The 22,538-nt window shown below is 42.7% G+C and overlaps 1 protein-coding gene across 1 annotated transcript in view; it reads left to right on the forward strand.

Annotated features, from left to right (window-relative positions):
• Positions 1-477: 477 nt before the first annotated feature.
• LOC108402988 (uncharacterized) overlaps positions 478-22,538 on the forward strand; it is an 87,778-nt gene continuing 65,717 nt past the window's right edge. Inside the window, exon 1 of the mRNA XM_073214271.1 lies at positions 478-484. Coding sequence (XP_073070372.1) covers positions 478-484 — 7 coding nt within the window. The remainder of the gene's footprint in view (positions 485-22,538) is intronic.

Genomic DNA, 22,538 nt, shown 5'->3' on the forward strand with positions numbered 1-22,538 from the left:
ATCCATTCCTATACCAGACTTTGCATTTCTAGCATCCCCTTTAATAACCTTTCCCGAGCAGCCAACCTGTCTAGACACTTAGGACAACTATTAGCTACAAATTGGTCTAGTGAGCTTGAACTTACCGCACAGCTAAGGCTAGAAATAATGAATGTTAGCTCCAATGTAGTACAGACTATAACTATAGCAGAGTTAGCTAATACAGCATTTAATTTAGTAAAGGCCTGGTTGGGAACAGCAACCCTAGGAATACTGATGGTTTTGGGGCTCCTCCTGCTTGGCAGAACGATATGCTCGATGCAGCTCAGGCAGCAGCATGACAAGAGAGTGTTGCTTCAGGCCATGGCCACCATAGAAGAGGGTGCCTCCCCCAGAAAATGGTTGGAGATGCTGGACTCATAGCCAGTGACGGGTAAGATCAAAGGCCATGCATGTTGACCTAAGACAGGGAGCAGACCATTAGATGTCTGTCACCCAATGACGGGTAAGAATGCAAAAGGACCTCTGACGACCTAAGACAGGCAGAGTCCCTTTAAACCCCACCTCTTTTCATTTTTGTTTAAGAGAAAAGGGGGAGATGTAGAGGTCTGAGCCACGGCCGAGGTCGGACCCCAGCCCTTCTAAGATGGCGCTCACATCCGGTAATGGCACATCCCACGCATCCGCTCTGCCGAGTAGGAGAAACCCCCTCCCAGACCTTATAAGTAGTTCCGTGATCGTGCACACTGCATGATTTCCGCCCTGTCGCCAATAGAGTTAAAGGTCATGCATGCTCTCCCCTTTGATTGGTCTAGGAAACATATATAGCGGTAGTTAGTAGTAGGAAGAAGGAGAAGCCAGCAGAAGGAGAAGCCAGCAGAGAGAGAAGCCAGCAGAACCAGAAGCTAGCCAGCCAGCCTGCAGAGACGAGAGGAAGAAGCTAGAGAGAAACTAAAAGAGCTCTAACTCATACTTGCCTGCATGCCAGCTGCAATCTTTCTGTAACACCACCTGTGAGAAGAAATTAAAGCTGATTGAAACTGAACCAGGTCTCCTGTGATCGCGTCAACTCGACCCACGGGAAGCGGGCACGATACTCCTCACCTAGCTCTGGCCCATTGCAGGCCCCATAATAATCATTCTTCTCACCTGTCTCTTCTTACCCTGTATAATAAAGTTCATCAAATCCCAAGTCAGAAAAATCTCTAATCAAGCTTTCAACCAGTTTTTACTCAGGAACTACCAGCTTCTGGCCACAGAAGATCCCTCACCCTCACATGACCTCCTCATCACATGCTGAGATGGACCCCTCTCTCCGCTGGAAACTGTTCCTGGAAACAATGGCCGCAGACGCCTAGCTCCTGACACCCATATCCTCTTGGCACCATTGGAATCAACAGGTCCTCGACCTATGGTTACAGGGAACCTTCATTGATTTCCAACCTGAAGAAGTCCACATCTACTCATCCTTACTGTGGGGAGTCCTATCAACCCTTTCCTCCCGGTTCTCAAGCCCTCACTCCCTTCTCCGTCCCCGTTCAGCAGGAAGCAGCCAGAGAGAAAGCAACGTCCACAACCCCATAGAGGAGAAAGGGGGGAATGAAGGGTCCCCACCAGTAAGATGGCAAACTTCCAGCTTCTCTTCGGGGTCCTCAGTTCCCGCCAGTGCCACCTGAAGCCCAATCACCTCTCGCCCCCCTCCCAATCCCAGCACCTAGCCAACAGCCACCAGCCCCATAGAAGTGACACCTCAATCAATTCATGCCCCTTCCTATATAACCCAGCACCTTTCCCTAATAAAGCGGAACTCTCTGGTGAATTGCTGCTGTGTGTCACTCCTTTACTTTCAGTTAGCATAGACTGTTAATCCTGGACAAGTATTGTGTGTTCTCCCCTACATTTCCCAGCTTCCTCTGCAGTTAGGATGGACTCTGTGACTCGTTCGGGCCAATAGACTGTCAGCCAGAATAACACATTTCACTTCTGGGTTGGGGCCATTAAGAGGCCAGCTTACCTTCCTGGACTCAAAGAGCTTAGAGGTCACATGTCCAAATGCCCTGGTTGCAAGAACAAAGATGAAATAGGATCAGGCAGGGGGAGATGAGACTGCAATAAGTGGCCCAAGGGGAGGGAACAGAGTCTGCCAAACTTTGGAGATGGCGGCTTCTAAGTAGAATTTGGGATAAAAGGATCCATTGCTTATATTTGTATGATTAATTCACCTTGGAGTTTTAGAAACTTCCTCACATCCATTTCCTCACATTAAATGGCAAAATGTCTAACTTTTAATTTAAAGCTTCTCAGCTTATTGTTCCCCGTCTTCCCCTTTAAGCTGCCAAGGCCCAGTAAATAGATCCACGAGGGTCCAGCCTAGCTGCTGTTGAAACTAACATTATCAGACCACTCTGCAAAGAGCCGCGGTCCCAGAGCTCTCCTGTAGGTTTGCAGGTCAGTGTGGTGGCATTTCTAAACTACCCCTCTTGCAGCCTAAGCCGTTTTCTTTACTTTCACCTGCCTGGAAATGGTCTGCCTTAAACTGCATAGTGATGGGGGAGCGGCTCCAGACTGTCCACTCCAGGCTCCAGAGCTGGCTCCCTGTAACATATCCCTAACGACATCCCAGCGTCCCCCAAAGCACTCCCTTCCAGAAGCCCATGGATTCCCTGGCCCACAAATAAGCCCTTTAATTAGCCAGTGGGTTAAGCTTAACCTGGAGGCAGTCTCCATTGAATTTCCAATTCATTCTTATTATTTTTTACTCTTTATACTTTTATAATTCCACGTGGTGATAAATTGAAGGAGAAACAGATTGACTTACAGCAGGCACACAGGCAGAAATTCAAGTTCCAGGTCTCAAGAAAAACACGTGCAAGCCCAATTGCTAGAGCAGGGGATCTATTGCTTCACCTACTACACTAATAAAAGAGAAAAGGGGAGCAGGGGCTGTGAGCTGCTGTTTGGAAGCCAAATAATGGGTAAGATTAGGCAGCAGAGAAGTTGGAATATTCTGCCATGCCAAAAGAAGCTGTAGATGGAAAGAAGTATTTAGCAGTGTGCCCTAAGGATGTGCGCAGAGGCGTTTGAGTGAGACAGATCTGAGTTCAAATCCTGGGTCCCCTCTTATCTGGGTTTCCTTTTCTGTAAAATGCGGTAGCAGCATCTATCTTGCATGGTTATCACTGGGAGCCTGTAAGGCAGGGACAATCAATACCCTCATTTTGCAGATGTGAAAATTTAAGTCAAAGGGCTTGTACAAGATTACGTGAGGAGTGCGGATGGGATTCAAACACAGGCAGACTGGCTCCCAAGTTCATGCTCTTAGCTGCCTCTAGTACATAGAAGGTGTACAAATGGACAGAAGTAACCTGCGTTGTTAAGGCCCAGAGAGGTTAACGGGGAGCCACAGTGTATGGAGAGCCCCGTGTTAAATGCTTTACAGGCAGCTCACCGGCTCCTCACAATGACCTGGCCACGGGGCGATCATTACTCTGTCTTGCAGATAAGGAAGCGGAGGGGATCAAAGACTGAGCTCTGGCCTCTGTGAGACACGGCCTCCCTGGGGTAAGAACAGAAAGCTGAACTAAAACCTCACTGCACACTCCTGTTCCCACTTTCTTCTGCTTTGTGGCAGAGAGTCAGGTTCTCTTCCCTTGAATGTGAGAGTGCTGGGGTCAGATAAACCTGTGGGCATCCCAGCTGTCCACCTAATAGCTGTACTGTGGGGGCACCGAGGGACCAACTTCCCTTCCCTGAGCCCACGTGTGCCGTGAGGGTCCAAAAACCCAAGGACTCTTGTAAGGCATGTGCCTAGCTCCACGTCTGGCACCTAAGAAATGTGTAATACCAGATGGCCAATACTACAAATTTCAGGCCTGAATATGGAGCAGGCAAAATAAATCCCATGTCTTTACAGTCCCCTCTGGTTTTAGACCAAAAATGACCCCAGCCTGTCCAATCATACCTTACTCTCTAGACCCGACTGCAGTCTTATGATGCAGTCTCTTTGCAAACATGAAATTCTTCCCCAAAGAATAAAGATTTACTAGTTCCAGGGACTTGCAAATAAATGAGCAGGAGCTTCTTGAGGTGATTCTAAAAGTGCCTTTTAAGTGACAACATAAGGAGAGAATATATATATTGACTCCCAAAGTGAGCCCTTAAAGGGGCCAACACCTGGGGGATGCTTCTTTTGTATTTTTTTAGTAACACTCCAAAATTTCCATTAAGTTGTAGGCATATGTATCAGTCAGGAGGAGCTGGGTGCAGTAACAAGTAACCCCCAAGGTCACATTGACTTAACAAAAATTTATTTCTTGACTATGCTACATATAAAATGCAAGGCAGTGATTCAGGGAGTGGGAGAGGTGTCTGCTCATTATAGCTATGAAAGGACTCAGACCAAAGGAGGCTTTTTCTCGACATGATTGTCATGATTACCACAGCTGTCAAAGGGACATGGTGCATCCAGTACTGGCTTATAAAGTCACTGCCCAGACCACCTCTCTTTTGCGTGCATTTCAGTTGCCAAAGTAAGTCACACTTAATCCCAAAGGAGCAGAGAAGTTAGATGCTCTCATGAAAATATTTGGTGAACATCAGTGACTACTACACTTCACTTTCATTTAGTCATCTTTTATTAGTCCTGTATGCCAGGCACTGGACTGTGGCAGAGAATAAGACAGACAAGATTCCTACCATCCTGAAACTCTCACTGATCCCTCATTGATCACTAGGTTTCCCAGGGAAAAGGGGAAACCTTACTGCTGCTGCAGCATGAGCGAGAAGTGAACTTTTGCTGTGTCATCATCCCTATTTGATTTTGGAATAACGATAATCGCTAACACTTACTGAGCACTTACTAGGCACTGTGCCATGCACTTCCCATGTGCTATCTCACTGAATCCTCAAAATATTCCTATGAGAGAGGTACTAGCTAGCCCCATCTTACACATGAGCAAAGGAGGCTCTGAGAAGGTAAGTGACTGATGAAAGATTGCACAGTGAGCAAGTGGGGAGCTGCGTTTTTGCCAAACATATGGGAAAAGCATAAATGCTCATTATGGGGGTTGATGAAATAAAATGTGGCTAGGCCATACAATAGTTAAAACTCCACACCGTAGTTAAAAATAACAAACTACATCTCTATTATCATACGGAGCAAGTTCAAAAACATATTGAGTGAGAAAAGCAAGTTGCAGAACTGTACACACATGATGATGCCATTCATAAAACTTACTCAAAACCCTTGAAAGGTTATATTCTTGGTGCATTAGCCACATGTTTAAAAAATGTAGTTGAGGAGCATTTGCACCAACTTCATGAAGGTGAACACCTCCTATGAATGAAGAGGGGAATGAGGATGAAGAGGCTGCCCTAGTTTGAGATCTTCTGAAAATAGAGGCTGAAACAAAGAGTTGGACACAGGTGGTTTTTTGGGGTGGAGATTACAGGAAGCATAGTGGGAAGGGGAGACAGGGAAGGGAAAAAAGCCAGTAAGGTGGTATTGACAAAAGATTCAATAAATCTCCTTGATATAAAAAATTAGTCTTATGTGAGCCAGAATGTGGATCTAGACCGGGGAAGATCTAACTCCTACTAGTAGGAGATAATGTTCCAAAGAGCCCAAGTCATACAAATGTTTCTCTGTCCACAAAGAGAGAGGCATGAGACAGAATTTCAACAGAGTCCACCTCATTAACATAAGAGATATTATGCAAAGGTAAGAGGGGGAGGAGGTGATGTGCATCCTGGCCGGAACCCCTGGCGCCCAAAGAAATTAAAGGGACAGTAAACATTTTGCTCGTCCTTTAACAAGAATTCAGATGCCAATTGTCTCGCTTTTAACTCAACTAACAGTTTTCTTCTTCTTTTTCTTTTAGTTTTTCATGGGTCACTCTTTTCAAACTCCAAGAGTTCACGAAAACTTCAATACTTAGGCCTCTGAAATCTTGGTGGTCCCTAGTACAGCGGTCAGCTTTTTTTTGTCACAGTATATATCTTAATACATATGAGGGTTATTATTGTGGGTAACTGAGGTTCGTTCTCCTTGAGGACCCTCCTCTGAAGACCCACAAGAGCATGCCCCAGAACTGATTCACAAGGATGACTCCCATCTCTCAGGGACGGGAGGGTTGGCCTCGGGCACTGCATCCCTGGGCCCTTTGGGATTGCCCCACAGGCAAGCTGAGCAAGCTCCCTTGCCACTGGAGGAAGCCCTCCTCCAGGGAGGCTGAAAGATCAGCCTGAAAGAGGTGGCAGTTGTCAGGATGCAGGAGAACGGTCCACTGCGGCTGCAAGGGGACTCAGAAACTGGCCCCAGGCATGTGGCAGGGGGCGGTAATCACATATGCTACAGGGCAATAACTTTATCAGCAATATTTTATTTTGTTTATAAGATACCTAAGGTAAACATGATAAAACACTAGTATTTGTTAATTCTACCTTATGGGCACATGAGTGAGTGTTCTATGTCTTGTGGTTTCATTTCCTTCTGTGGTTCTTCTACCTTTTTCTTTTCCTATATTTTTCTTTAAATGTTATTAATTACAGTCACAATGTTATACAATGCTCACCACTATTACCAAAACTTTTTCACCACCCTGAAGACAAACAGTATCCACTAAGCAATACGACTTCAACCTCCTATCCTCTAGCCCTAATCTGCTTTTTGTCTGTATGAATTTGCCAGTCCTAGATATTTCATTCAAGTAGAATTGTACAGTTTGTCCTTTTGTGTTGCTTTATTTCAGCATGTTTTCATCTATGTTGCAGCATGTATCAGAACCTCACCTTTTTTACGGCTGAGTAATATTCCTTTGTATGGCTAGAACACCTCTTGTTTCCCCATTCATCTGTTTATAGGTATTCAGGTGGTTCCCAAACTTTGGCTATTGTGAATAATGCTGCAATAAACACTGGCATACATCTATCTGAGTCCCTATTTTGAATTCTTTGCAGAATATACCCTACCCATGGAATTGCTGGGTGGTGGTAGCTGTAGGTCTAATTGTTTGAAGAACCATGGCTGAGGTCCACAGCAGCTGTACCACATTACATCCCTACCAGCAAGGAGAAAGTGTTCCAAGTTCTCCGCCTCCTCACCAATACTTAGTTTCCTTTTTTTATTATAGCCATCCTAACAAGTGTGAAGTTGCTTTGCACTGTTGGTTTGACTGGGGTTTCCCTAATGCGGATCTTGAGCATCTTCTCATGATCTTTTTGTATATCATCTTTGGAGAAATGTATATCCAAGCTGTCTGCATTTTTTAAATCTTTTAAAAATAATAATGTAATGTTTTGTAGCCTATTGCTTGAGTAAAACTGTTACCTTCTCAGGAAAGTCACTCTCCTGATGCTTCCCACAATCAAAGCTTCACACTACTTCATTGCTCAGCAAATTTCAGCCCCAACTGCATCATCATTCATTTGCCCCATCAGCAAATTTCTTGAGAGTGTTTTACAAAGCTTCTTTGCAACATCTCAAGTGACAGGCAAATCCAACTTTGGGCAAAGGTCCAAGGAAGTCCCACTCCAGGCAGGAGCAAGGCTAAAATCAAGTTGTCATCTGTTGTCATATCTTGTCCTTCATCCTGGACTAAAGAAATATTGGGGATGTGGGCTTTTCCTTTTGGTTTTAAATAGGGAAATAATCTCTTCCCTTGCCCTGATCAAGCAACAAGAAAGAGAAAGGAGGAAGATAAAAAGGAGAGGGTGTTCCCTCCGAAAATGTGCAAAAGCATCATTTTAGTTTATATCAAATTTTGTGGTCTGTGAAATTTATCAAAGTTTATAAAATAACTGTTCCTCTCCACTGGAGTTTGTACCTAACCAACTTTTCCCTCTGTTGCCAGATCTAAGCTCCCACACATACTATGGGATTAATGAACCTTGTTCCATTTTCTCTAATACTTCCCTTCCTTAGTTACAAGCTTTTTCTATCTCTCTTCCCCAAGTCCCTGGTGAAAGGAAAGGAGCGACACATAGCAGCAATTCACCGGAGAGTTCCGCTTTATTAGGGAAAGGTGCTGGGTTATATAGGAGGGGGCATGAATTGATTGAGGTGTCACTTCTACGGGGCTGGTGGCTGTTGGCTAAGTGCTGGGATTGGGAGGGGGGGTGAGAGGTGATTGGGCTTCAGGTGGCGCCGGCGGGAACTGAGGACCCCGAAGAGAAGCCGGAAGTTTGCCATCTTACTGGTGGGGACCCTTCAGTAAAAGCTGGTTGAAAGCTTGGTGATTGGGCTTCAGGTGGCGCCGGCGGGAACTGAGGACCCCCCCCCAACCCCCCCGAAGAGAAGCCGGAAGTTTGCCATCTTACTGGTGGGGACCCTTCACCTGGCAAACTCCCAAATGCTTTCTACATTTTATTCATTGGGCGGCAACACCTTGGACTTGAATTCAGGGCTTGGAATGTGGACTGTAAAGTCAGATTCTCTGAGGCTACAGGCCTCGCTTTGTCACTTATGATTTTATTCTTGCTCATGCTGCCATTAAACATTAGTCTCCTTTTTATCTGTTAAAAAAGGCAATAATGTTACTAAAAATTGGATACCAACTTTCTCTGGCTTAAACAATAAAGATATTTTCATGCAGTTCATTTAACAGACATCTGGTGGGCTTCAAGACTGGTTGATCCAGCCACTCAGTGATGTCATGAAGGACCTAGATGGTGTCCATCTAGCTGCTCTGCCAGTCTAAGAATTAGTGTCATCCTGAGGCCCATTCACTTCTAGTTGTAAGAAAGCTACCGGCTACAGGACTCTGCACCTACCCCGCAGAAGGGAGTGAGCTTTTCTCTGTTAAAAATATGAATTCAACTAAATGTATTTGGAGATCTAATTGGCTTTCTAAAGTGATTCGCGAATTGGGCAACATCATTTTTAGCAAGTAGAGAAATGCTCAGAGAAGTTGTACAAAATGGAGATTTATACAGGCGGGAGAGTGGAGCAAGAAGTTATTAGCAGAAGAAAGGCTGCCAGGACAGCTTCTTTTGTGGGGGCGGGGGGCGGGGAGGGGAGGAATGGACTGGCAGGATTTTATCATGCAAATGACCTCAGTAGTGCTGATCAGGAAATTTCAGATTGACTGGGATAGTTTGAAACTGTAATTAAGTGTTGGTTTGCTGTCATAGAAGGCAAATGACTCCACTGGAGTTTGCTGCTGCTTTTTTGAACACCTCCAACTCAGTGATGGTGGAAGCCATTGTTCCCTTAGATTGACTGCACCAACTCAGGTCACGAATTCAGCTCTGGATCAATAACAGTATGTGAGGAGGGCTGAGCATGACCTGTCTTAAACCCAGCTCTGGAACCAAACACTGGTGAGAGGATTGGACTGACCATAACTGGCCTAGGCTAAGCAGGACCCACCCATGTTGTTGGGAGGGATCAGCTGAACACGGGTGGGGAAAAAACTGAAAAAATTCACAATTTCACTGGGAAAGAGAAAGAGAACAATGAATCCCTGGAAGACCACTGTGGTAGCCACTGCATTAAATGTTAGACTTCATTTAAGAGCATGTAAATATATATAATTTATATGTGCTTATATATAAGTTATATAGAAAAGCTTATACTTACATGCTCTTAAATGAAATCTGATACATATTATAAATAAATGAAAATCATATAACTATAAACCTAGTATATAGCAGAAGTTCAATAAATAGTAGTTTTTACAGTCATTTAATAATTATCAGCGTATCTTAAATTCATTATATGACTCTAAGCTTCTTAAGGACAGAAACTATTCAATGTGATCTTTAATTTTCTTATTTCTCCACCTTCTCATCTGGTATGAAACCATACAAAGCCCTTTCACCCAACAGCAGAGGGATTCATTATTCATTCATCCGCCCATCCACCCGACCCTCCATCCACTGAACCGGATATTCACAGAGCTTTTACTACAAACCAGGTCTCCAGGCTCCTAAGAAAGCCCTGAGCAGAGTGGGGGTAACTCAGTGAAACTGGAAATCCAAGGGGCACCCGTGGGTCCGGAGGAGCTGCGCTCTCCGAAGCACGACAGATAAAAAGAATAGCTCAAGGAGAAAACTCCTCAGCTCTTCTCTGCAGCTCTGATAAGACCCCAGAGTCCCTGCTGGACTTGGAGGGGTTGGGGTGGCTTGGGCGGAGACAGGATTCGGTCCTCATTCACCAAAATGAAGGTGAAGATCTCAACTTCAAGGGCATCTGGACCCTCAATTAAACAAGGTATCAGATCATAAGCAGGAGGAAAGAGATTCCATCAAGGCATGGGAAACATGAGAGACACCAAACCAGAGCCTGGGGCTTCTGCAATCCCTCACCCTGGCCTTGGTGCAAACAGCAGAATAGCCTCCCACCTGAATGAGGCCAGAGGACAGGGTCTGGATGAGCCGCAGCCTAAAGAAACCCGCAGTGCAGCGTGTTCATAGAAAATGCATAAACAAGCAAGTGAGAGCGGAAGCCAGTCCCAGAGAGCAAACTTTTCTGCTCCTCCCCATCCTGCTTCTCTCTTCCCTCTCCTCTTGGTCCTGAACATCAGTCTTCTGTCCCAGACTCAGGCAAACATCCTTGGCAAACAGTAATATTTACGCATTTGAAATAAAATGACCACATCTCATTAGCATAGAAAGGTAAAGCAAACCCGGACAAGAGGAGTGGCTTTTTGTTTGGGTGGCCGTCCTAAGAGTCCTCTCTCAGGTCAACCCAGTTCCCAGTGCAGGCCCTGGAGCGCCACCTTATGGTAAGGGATAAAAAGGACAGTGCTTTCCAAGCCTGGAGCATCCTGCGGGGCTCCAAAGCGGCAGCCAGTGCAGAGCTTTCTGCTACCCAGAAGCAGAGAAGCAAGCACTTCACTCAGTATTTTCTCTCTAAGGTTGAGCCCTATCTAAAAAATCCCCCCACGGCTTCCTGACCCAGGGTCTTAGCAGCTCATCTTTCTTGTTTTCAGTTGCAGGAAAGGTTGGCTAGCTTAGAAAATCCTCCTTTTTGTGCACTCGGTGTAGCTGTGTTTGGGGAGAGTAATCAGCAATTTGACCAAAGCTAAAGGATTTTCTTTGTCCAAACAGACAGAGCCTTGCTGGCAAAGCTTTACCGGTGGCCCGATGCCCCTCAGCCCTAATCGGAGCCTCTCTTGGGTAATGCTTGGACCACAGTGAATATGGAGATGAGTCTGATGGATAGAATCTCGGGGAATTTTCCTGGCCTGCCACGTTATGGTATTATGTACTTCCCGGAAAGTACATGACTTGCTGGAGGAGGTTTCTGCAAAGGCTTGCAAAGCCCCAAACCTTGGCCCCAAACATGGCCCAGCATTCCCAGGCTCAAGTCTCTCCTGTCATCATATCAATCAATTTAAGCTGCAGAGGCCATCTGTCATCAGGGAAGCTGGGAAGACTGGGCACCTGCCTCACTGGATTGTTAAAGGATTAGGTAGGTTGGTACAGGTGAGGTGCTTGGAACTGTGCCTTACATATAGGAAGAACTACATGTTCTGTCTGGTATCCCTTTTATTAGTATCAACATCATACAAATTTTGGTTCTTGTCTTCAGAGATCCCAAACTACGTAGTACCTGCATATATGATAGTCTGCACAACAAGCCTCAATATTTGAAATTCTCAACAATTGCTAGTAAGAACTGACCTTTATTAATGCCAGGCATTGTTCTAATCTAATCATCAACTAGGGGGAAGTGGTGGCACCCAGTGGCATTGGCAATGTCTAGAGACATTTTTGGTGGTCATAATTAGGGGGAAGGGTGCTACTGGCATCCAGTAGTTTGAGACCAGGATGTAGCTAAGCATCCCACCATGCACAGGACAGCTCCCTCCCCCGAGACAAAGAATTATCCAAACCAAAATGTCAATAGTGTCAAGGCTGAGAAGCCCCTGCTCTTATCATTTCTTACGTGATGTTTTATATCGTGACCCAGCATAAACAAAAGCTTCATAAATTCTCTTCTGTCCCCTGCCTCTATTGAAACTTGATTTCTGAAAATAGATTTCTGCCTCTGTTTCTCCAATTAATTAGTTAACATAGTCTTCTATGGAGAATGCTAAGCCTCCCCTCTTAAGAACTATTATTTGTTTCTTAAGAGGTATTGTCATTTTCACTCTTGAAACCCTTCAGCTCTTGGCATTATGCCTAGTGACCTTGCAGCACTCAACAAAAGTTTCTAGAAGTCAGTTCAGCTGCTCGCAGGTACACTTTCATTCCAATGGGGAGGGGCTTTCAATAACCAGAAGGACTGAACACCCAGGGACTTAAGGAATAACGGGCCCTGATTCTTCATGCCTCTAGTCACCCCACATCGGCAGACTCGCATAACACCAACCCCAACTCTACTTATTCAAGGATGAAGCTCATGGAGAAACCTCCAGTGGTGACATTTTCCTTTACTACACCCACAACTTAGCCAAAGACTTTTGGAATCTGAAATCATGCTCCCACCCACCACCACTACTTTCTCTTTCTACCACCACAACCTGGATGTAGCCCATCCACCTGGTCTCCACAAAGAATCTGCAAGCCAGTAAGGCAATAAGGTCCTGTCTCAGAGGAAAACTAGGAATTATGCTCTAAGTGTTTTTATAATAAATACTCATACTATTCATGTAGAATGCCCAGTACCATTCCTCTAGTGATTCTACTCTAAAGAAGTCATCAGAGGGTCAGGCCAAAGGTTCATACTTAAAGATACTTGCTGTAGCATTATTTATTCAAGTGGGAAATTAGAAACAATGAAAACTGCCCTTAGGAGGGATTGAAATAATAAAATATGGTACAGCTATAGCATGGAATATTATGCAGCTAATTTTTACAGTGCTTTTGAAGAATATTGAAAATATAGGAAACTATGTATCATGTTAAATGAAACATAATGCAGGTTGTATGCACAAAGGTGTTTATTTGTGATAAATATTTAAAGGTGTATAAATTGTACTGATGCCTGTAACTTACTTTGAGAAGCACCACAAAAATGAGATGGATGGATCAATAGAGGTATGGATGGATAAACAGAGGGAGGAGTGGAGGGATCCAAGGAGGAAGGAATGGATGGAACAAGGGAGGGAGAGAGGAAAGGCAGGGTAAGTTTTAAAGCAAGTTAAATAAAATGTTAATGGCAGAATCTATATGTAGGTATAAGCATGTTCAGTATATTGTTTTTTCAATTTTCCTGCATGTTTAAAATATTTTTACAATAAAATGTTGAGAAAAACTATATTGGCCATATTTATATAGGCATTCATACATGTGGATACCCACTTAGGTAATACTGAAATCAAAGAAGTTCAAATGATAATAATAGTTATTTCTGGCAGTAGAATTATTGGTGATTTGGATTAACACTCTCTTCTTTTTTATTTTCCAAATTTTGAACAATACATCTGTATTACTTTGATCATCAGGGGGAAAAAAGATATTTGAGAAGAAAGATCACCAGAGAAGAATATTCAATGACCCTTATTCTCTTGTTTGGGACTTAAAAGCTGGGAACATCTCTGAAAATAGTAAATTGTAAAGAAAAGAAGATCATACGGAGACTCCCTCCTGGGCTGTGACCCTCTTGGGAAGTTAGAGGGAAAGAAAACTGGAACATTTTTCTGGAGCAGAGCCACAGGAAAGGGTCTGCAGATGGCCTTGGACAATGTGCTAATACACTTAAGGCAAATGGAATAATTTTTCCACAGGGGATATTCTGGGAAAGAGTATGGGACCTGAATAGGTGGACAGTTATGAGGGTTCCTGGAGGCTGTTTTGACCATAAACCCTGAATTGAAAGCTATGAGCCAAAATATAAATCCTGTTATCAATCTAGACATAGAGCAACATTTCTGAAAGCATTGTCTTTCATCTTGGACCAGAAAGATGGTCCTGTGTGGGAGAGGCCTGGTCCCTAGATTCCAGGGCCCAGTCCATCGTTCTTTTCAGAGCAGAATCCTACACCTAAACGTGATGATTTTGAGCCACAATCTAGTTTCTGACCATATTCCATTTAAAAGGCTAAAATATGTGCAAGTCCTTTTATTTCTAAAGTTTAAATTTATGCTTCAAGTTCATAATTACATTATCACTGATAAGATAACAAGATCCTAAAGGATATTGGGAATCTCTAACCCTTAAGCAATGCAGACCTTCTGTGAAGACATGACTGGCAATTATGCTATTTGCCTTTTTTTTTTTAGGTGTTGCTTTTCCTCATTGGAAACGTTCTAGTTATAAATAAATTTTATTTATTATTTTAGACTTATGTCATTCATTTGCATAGGGCACATTTCACACCAAGTCCTCATACACCCAATCAATTTATTGGTAAGTGATATATTAACCGAGGCATCTTTGATGGGTAGAGAGAAAAGATGGTGTTGACTATTCTTAGGGCTAATGCTTGTGGAAAAATCTTCACTCATTCACTTACTTTCAACAAATATTTATTGCATGTCTACCATATGCTGAACATTGTCTAGTTACTGTTATAGAGCAGTGGGTTTGGTTTGGGGGGGTACAGCAGACAAAACAATTCTGCCTTCTCTGTGATTATATCCTACCTGGGGGAGAAAGATCAATACAAAATGAATCAATAAATATATGAGGAATACAAGGTGTAAGGGGTTGCATACCCAAAAGATAAGTCTACCCAGCACTCATGCATGTGAACTTACTTGGCACAAGGATCTTTGCAGATGTAATTAAAGGTCTCAAAGTGAGATCATCCTGGAGTATGTGTTCTTGAGAGAGAAGACATGGGAGACCCAGTAGGGAAAATACATCGTGAAGAGGTAGGCAAAGATGAGTGTGATGCATCTGCAAGCCAAGGACACCAAGTCCTGCAGGCAACCACCAGAATTAGGAGAGAGACATAGAATCAATTTTCCTGAGAGCCTCCTACACCTTGACCTCAGACTTCAGACTTCCAGCATGTGAGATGACACCTTTCTGTTGTTGTAAGCCACCAAGTGTGTGGTCATGTTTTACAACAGCCACAGGAAACTGGTACAGAAGAAGTGAGAACTATGGAGAAAAAGATTGGGAAGAGGACAGGGAATGCTGGGGAGTGGTTTTAAAGTGGAGTGGGGGAGGCAGGAAAGGTGTCTCTGAGAAACTGACCTTTGACCAAAGACTTGGAGGTGAGGGGTAAGCCACGTGGAAGGTGGACCAAGAGTTTTTCAGGGAGAGGATCCAGGATGGCAGTGTGCTGAGAAGATAGGAAGGAGCAGGACCTGGAGAGGGGATTGTGGCTGACCTTGTAGGATATGTGAGCCAATTGTATTATATTCCAAATAAAACAGCCATTGGAAAGCTCTGAGCAGAGAGGGGGCCCACAGTGACTTTCACTTAAAGGGAAAATGCTGCCTGCTATAGTGAGGCAGACTGTAGGGGGCAAGGGAGCCCAGGCACCGTCCCCAAGGAGAAGTGACTGGTCTGGGCCAGGATGGGAGGCCTGAGAAGTGCTTGGATTCTGAAGACATTTTGCAGGTAGAGCAAACAGGATTTCCTAATTGATATTTCTGTCTTCCTTTGGTGTTTTAAGAAAGGAAAAAGAGGAGAATGGACCTCCAAATACTGTTAATAAACCCCAACTTGTCGAATTCTTTCTGTACATGCTCGGAATGGGGACAGGGAGGAGAAATAAGAAAATGCCCACCCATCTTCTCCTACCAATGAATGCACATTCTCTCTAGGGCTCCATTTCATGGCGGTGCCTCTGTGTTTCCATAATTCTTCCAAAAAACTGAGAATAAAGGTTTATATATATAATATATATACTTTATATATACTATATAATATATATAATATATATAATATACAATATCATAAATATATATATTTATATATACTTTACAGTATATACCTTGTATATACTTTAGGATTATACATACACACATATACACTTTAGGAATTATTATACAACTAGCATGGAAATATATGCAAGATATATTATTAACTGACAAAAGCAAACATATATAGCATTCTATCACTTGTATGGGGGAGAAATTATACTATACATCTGTGTTATGTTTGTCTGTGCAGAGATTATCCATGGAAGAATAAATAAGAAATGCCAGGGAGGGGACCTTGGTGGATGAGAGACAGGAGGGGAAAGAGACTAACCTTCCAGAGCAGGCCCTGTGAATCTTGTATTTTGCATATATTACCTACAGAGAATAATAAATCCTTATAGAAGAACAATCTCACAGATATCTCAGCAGTTGATTATGTGTGCCATGCATTTCAGCTGTGATTTAATGTGCTTGAGAGAATGTTAGTAGATAAACGCTGTTCTGTGGCAGTTGTTGTAGGAACCATACAGATCTTTTATAGTAATTACATTTTAAACATCCTATTATGAATGATTTTAAACATAAGCAGAAGTAGGCAGTACAGTATAACTCAAGGGTCAGCAAACTCCTTCTGTAAAGGGCCAGACAGTACATATTTCAGGCTTTGCCAGCCAGATGGTCTCTGCTGTAACAACTCAACTCCACCGTTGCAGTGCAAAATCAGCCTGAGAAAATATGCAAGCAAATGAACATGGCTGTGTTCCAATAAAACTTAATTTACAAAAACAGGTGGTGGGCTGGATTTGGCCCCAGGGCTGTGGTTTGCTGCCCCTGATATCAGTGAGCCTCTAGGGACCCATAAATCCACATCAACTACCTTCAACCCACAGCCAATTCTGCCCCACCAACCACCACCCCCAAATTACTTGGAAGAAAATCCCAGGCATCATATCATTTCATCTTCAGTGTTTCCACAGATACTTCTAAAAGATAAGGACTCATGTTTTAACATCACCTAAAAAGTCAACAGCAAATACTTTAATAGACTCAAAATTTGGTCACTACTCGAATTTCCAGTTGTCTAATATATGCAGACAGTTGTTTTTTGATCAGATACAAACAACTAAGGCCCACACAATGCTTTGAAGCCTCCGTTATGTTTTCTTACATTGATTCTGTTCTTACGTCTTTTTGCTCTTAGTTGGATTTTCCTGAAAAAAGTCCAAATGTAATGCCATGTGCCCCATGTTCCTTAATGTATTTTTATTACAATATGAGGAACTGCCACCAAGTGGATAGTAATGCCAAAAGCATAGACTCATGATCTGAGCAGCCAGCCACCTATTCATGATCGGTTAAACAAATCAATATCAGTGCCAAAGTTATCAACCACTGGCCTGCAAGGCTTCAGGCATTTAAAAGGGAAAAATTCATTTGTTTGTGCCAGTCATCTCACTCCTAGGAATTCATCCTAATAAAATATTCAGAAATACAGTCAAAGATGCCTGCTGAAGGATTTCATAGCAGCATTATTTATAACAGTATAATATTGAAAAACAACCCAAACTTCCAAGTATGAGGAAATGATGGCATTAATTACGATACTGGTTCATTATATTCCTATTGCTGTAAGTCAATGTTCTTGACAATATTTTAAATGACAAGAAGCAAAATCCAAAACTGCATACATGTAAGATCACATGAATATCTATAGGGAAAGCAAAAAAAAAAAAAAAATGACACATTCATCATTATCTTTAAATATGGGGTTATGTGGCTTTAACTTAAATACTTATTCCTTAGTAAACTTTCCACACTTCTTTAATGGGCATGCTTTATTTTTTAAATAAGAACAACAAAAATATTATTAATTTTATAAAGATTTGAAGGTCTCCTCCTCCTACATATCCTCTCTGTTTTTGTTTTTTCTTACTCTCCCTTCTTTCTCCCTTTTTAAGTCTTGTAGTTTTATCAGGCATTACATCATCCCATTAATTTTTCTCAGAATCAGAAAGGCTGCCATTGCCAGCCCTAGAGGTCAGAAACATCTTGCCTTCACAAACCCAGAATGAATGGAAGTTAAAGACAATGATTCATGACTTCATGTGGCCTACGGAAATGGGCTGGCCCCAAAGGTCCATTTCCTGCCATTTGCTCCCCTTCGTTGGAGCACAACACGCAGTAAGTTAAAAACCACCGCAGGTGCCCACAGATAATCATGCAGGAAAACTAGAAATACTGTAAAAAGTCCAGTAATGGGAGGCTGCATAAATGACACATGCAGGTGAGGAAGTAACCATTGGAAATCCTACTGTTGAAAAGTAGTGAACAAGGGAGGAGCCTGGCTTCCTCACTTGCTGCTCTCCCCCATGTGTCTGTCCCCATCTCCTTCTCCATTCCCTCTACTGGCTCTGTGGGCCTCCCCCCAGTCCCTGCAACAAGCCTGGTGCTCTGTGGACTCTGGCTTTTCCCTCTGCCTGGAATGCTCTTCTCCCTCACCTTCTCCAGGGCTTTCCTCAGAAACCACCTTGCTCATGAGGAATGCCATGTAAAACTTCAACTTCCCCAACATACACATTTACATACATGCATTCTTCACATCCTTCTTCCTTCCTTTATATTTTCTCTTTATATATGACAAGTAACATATTTTAATCATTAGATTAGTTTATTAGTCACCTCATCCCACCAATAACTATTCCACCAATAATTAGAAAGGAAGATACTTGAGGGTGGAGATATTTGCTCCTGCTGCATGCCTAGTGCCTGGAATAGCATCTGGCATCTAGCAGTCACTCAATACATATCTTTGAGTGAATTCATGAATAATGTATTACGAAGTGGGGGAGAAAAGCAGGTTACAACGCTAAATAAATCAATTCTTGTATATGCGTGTGTGTTTGTGTGTAGGTACATGGAAAAGAGATTGATGTGCTCCATACTGAAATTCAACACTGAGTAACTCTAGATAGTGAAATCATGGGTGAATGAGTGGTTTTATTTTCTCTACTTATGTATTTCTTAAAGCTCCTACAGTGAACAAGCACTACTTTCATAGCAAAGTACCTGGCGAATTGTGTCTTAAGATGTTGCAGTAAGGAAATCATAGGCTGTTACTTCGACCAGGTAAGGCACAGGAAACTTCTAGAGAAGACTCTCTTGGCATCTCCCTGAACTCCTAGGTGGGCAAGTTTCAGGTTCACAGATGCCATCTACCCTGGAGGGAGGAGCAGTAAGATCCCTGTACCCTTGACCTGGAAACCTGGAAGCTGGACAATTTCTGGCAAAATTGTCAAGGGGACCACAAGTGTGTTGGGAAGAGAAAGGGAAAGAATGAACCCTCCTCCAAGGATGATGTTAATGACTTTTACAAAAATATCCATAATGCACAGAGAAGGTGAGTTCTCAGAAACAGACACCAAGGTTGCTGAGGGGACGCTCACCATGAGGGCCTCTGAACCAGTGACTGGGCCTCAAAACCAGGCCCCAGAGGTAGGTGGCAAAAGACTAGTTTTAGTCCAGAATTGGAAGCATTTACTAAGCAGTGGGGGAAATGAGAAGGGGGCTGGGGGCCCATGCAGCAGGCTGAGTAGGACCCTCAGGGGTAAACAAAAGATGTGCCAAGCAGGGTGGGCTAGTTTCCAAATTGCTGATTCACTCATTGCCTGTGTTTGGAAACCACAAAGTTTCCCCCTTTGAATCAAGTAGCTTCCTCCTGGGGTTCATGTATAATCTGGGGAGAGGCTGGAAAAGATCTCCAGTGGGAAGATACTTGGACTTAATAGAAGCATGAGGGGGTGGCTATTTTAAAAAATTGAAAGAGGGGCTGTATTTTACTCCCATCCAGGGAAGTAACTCTGTGTTCATACATTTTAAATAAAAAATTAAACAAATGAATGAACACATAAATAAATAAAATATCTAGCAGTTAAGTACATAAAAAATATACAACTATTAGCTATCATAGACAAATAAATGACTATGGTAGTAGATAAATAAATAAACAAGTACGCAAAGAAGTTGTTTATAAAGAGAGGGAGAAGGCAAGAAACATGCCCTTTGAGTCTCTGGAGCATTGCACACAGGCTTTGATTGATATGAGTTCTGCTCTCTGGAATGTTATGCTTGAGTTCACATCATGGAAAAAGGGGTTTGCATCCATCCTGCAGCAAGGAGACAGACCTCTCTTTCAGGGCCGCTGCATGTCTCAGCATCTTTAATTGTCCTCCTTCTATGGAGCTTTATCATCCTCCTAGTTATTCTATTAGTCACTCTGCTATCAAGAGGGCAAGAGCCATTTCATTTTCATGTTGCCTGATCATATCTTTCAGTTGGAAAAGATCATTAAAGAGCAACAGCAAAAAAGCCAGAGAACCACCACCCGGTGGTTCTCTCTCACTCAGTGCTAATTAGAGGTCACCATTTCTGAATGTGACTGTGTTGAATGCCCTAAGATAATGTCAGGTATCTTTTTCTTGCAAGGATTTTAACTGCAATCCCAAAGAGGTTAAATGAAAGCATTGAACGCATGTTTATGGCCTACTTAACATAGCCAGCACAGAGCTATGTATAAATGGGCATGCCAAAACAGAACTGAAATGGGCTGCTTTGGGAGAAGATGGAAGAAGGGGAAAGAGAATGTATTAGAGTTCTCGAGAGAAACAGAACAAATAGATAGTAGATAGGTGATAGATAGTAGAGGGAGAGAGAGATTTATTAACAGGAATTGGCTCATGCAATTATGGAGGTTGACAAGCCCCAAGGTCTGCAGTTGCTAAGCTGGAGACCCAGGAAACCTGAAGGCAGAGGTCCAATCCTAAAGCTGCCAGGCTTGAGACAAAGGAAGAGTTGACATTTCAGTTCAAGTCTGAAAGCAGAAAACAACCAATGTCCCAGCTCAAAGGCAGTCAGACAGGAGGAGCCTCCTCTTACTCAGGGATGTGTCAACCTTTTTGTTCTCTTCCCAGCCACATGAGGGTGCGCAACCTGCTTTACTGGGTCTACTGATTTCAATGTTGATCTCATCCAAAAACACCTTTACAGAGACACACCCAGAGTATTGCTGGACCAAATGTCTGGGCAGCCCATGGCCCCGTCAAGTTGACACATGAAATATTAACCATCACAGGGAGTTTAGTGACATTACACATCCATTATCTGGATGTCATGAAGAAAACAGCATTCCGTTTAGACCCCAGTTGGGAAATTACTATGCCTACTAACAGGAGAACCGTTAACTAACTACATACACAGGGCACATAAAAAGATGGTAAACATCAGTAGTCATCATCTGCAGAATGACTAAAATTAAGAGGACTGACCATACAAAGTGCTGGTGAGGATGCCAAGCAACAAGCGCATGGAAATGCAAAATGGGACAGCCACTCTGGAGAACAGCTTGGCAATTCCCATAAACATTCACGTACCTTATGATTCAGCAATTCAGCTCCAATTTCCACAGAAGTAAATGAAAACATATGTCCACAAGAATTCGTGTAGAAGAATGTTAATTGCAGCTTTATTCAGAACAGTTAAAAACTGGAAATAACCCAAATGTTCATCAATACAAGAATGGATAAATAAACCACAGAATATTCATACAACAGAACATTACTGAGCAATAAAAAGAAATGAACTTCTAATCCATGCTGCAAGGATCAATCTGACAAGTGTAAGACTGAGCAAAAGATGTTCGAGAACATATGAAACTAATCTATAAAGATAGGAAACAGAACAACAGTTGCCTTTGAAGGAGAGCAGGATTGACTGGAAATGGGTGCAAGGGATCTTTCTACAGTGCTGAAAATGTGTTATATCTTGACAGGGGTTTGGATGATAGAGCTGTAAACATTTGCCAAGCTCATTAAACTGTACACTTAAAATCTGTGCATTTTACTTTCTATGATTATGTATCAGTGAACATTTGCAGAAGTGCAAGTCCCAGGATTGATATGAGGCTAAGAACTGTGGAGATGAGCAAAAGGAAAGACAGACAGCTTTCTTGGGCAAAGACACCAGGCACTGTGCAGAGTGAATTGGAGAGGAGCCAGGTCTCTGGGAAGACAGCTGATAAAGTCCTTATTCTGAGAAATCTGACCTTTGACAAGTGGCCAAAGCAGAGACTAAGAATGAAGGTCCAAAACCAGACAACCTCAAATCACTACCCCAGTACAGATCAGGAGGTCCAAGAACAGCTATATAAATGCAGATAGGATCAGCAGGACATGTTGGACACAAGGATAGCAAACTCCAAGCCAGCAAGAGTAAACTATTCTCTTAGCCGCATCAGACTAATTGTCTTTCTAATCCCTCTGTACTTCCTTTCACGATTCTTGTAAATATTTGACTCAAACTAACTCTGTAGCAAGCTCTATCAAGTTCTCATCCCATCAGGTGAATTCGTTCATTCTCAGCTAATCTCAATGTTACTTTCATTAAGTCTTGAATTAAGCAGAAAAAGAATTTACAGTCTTTATAGACTTACTAGATGTCAGACACTCCACTAATTCAACATGCATTAATTCATTCAATTTTGCTCCACCCCTGAAATAGCTATTGACAATAGAATTCCTGTTTTACATATGAAGAAACTAAAGTTCAGTGGGGTAAAAAATTGCCTAACATTGCTGAGCTAGAAGGGAATGGTGGGACTCAAACTCTGACCATTGGATGTCAGAGGTAAATAACAATAATGCTCTATCGCCTCCTTCCAGGAATTTTCCAAAGTGGATGGATGCTATCCAACCATTGTAGAATCAAAGACTTTTGGAATTGTTATATTACATGCAAATGTCC

Source organism: Manis javanica, chromosome 10 (genome assembly GCF_040802235.1).
Source record: "Manis javanica isolate MJ-LG chromosome 10, MJ_LKY, whole genome shotgun sequence".
NCBI lineage: Eukaryota > Metazoa > Chordata > Mammalia > Pholidota > Manidae > Manis > Manis javanica.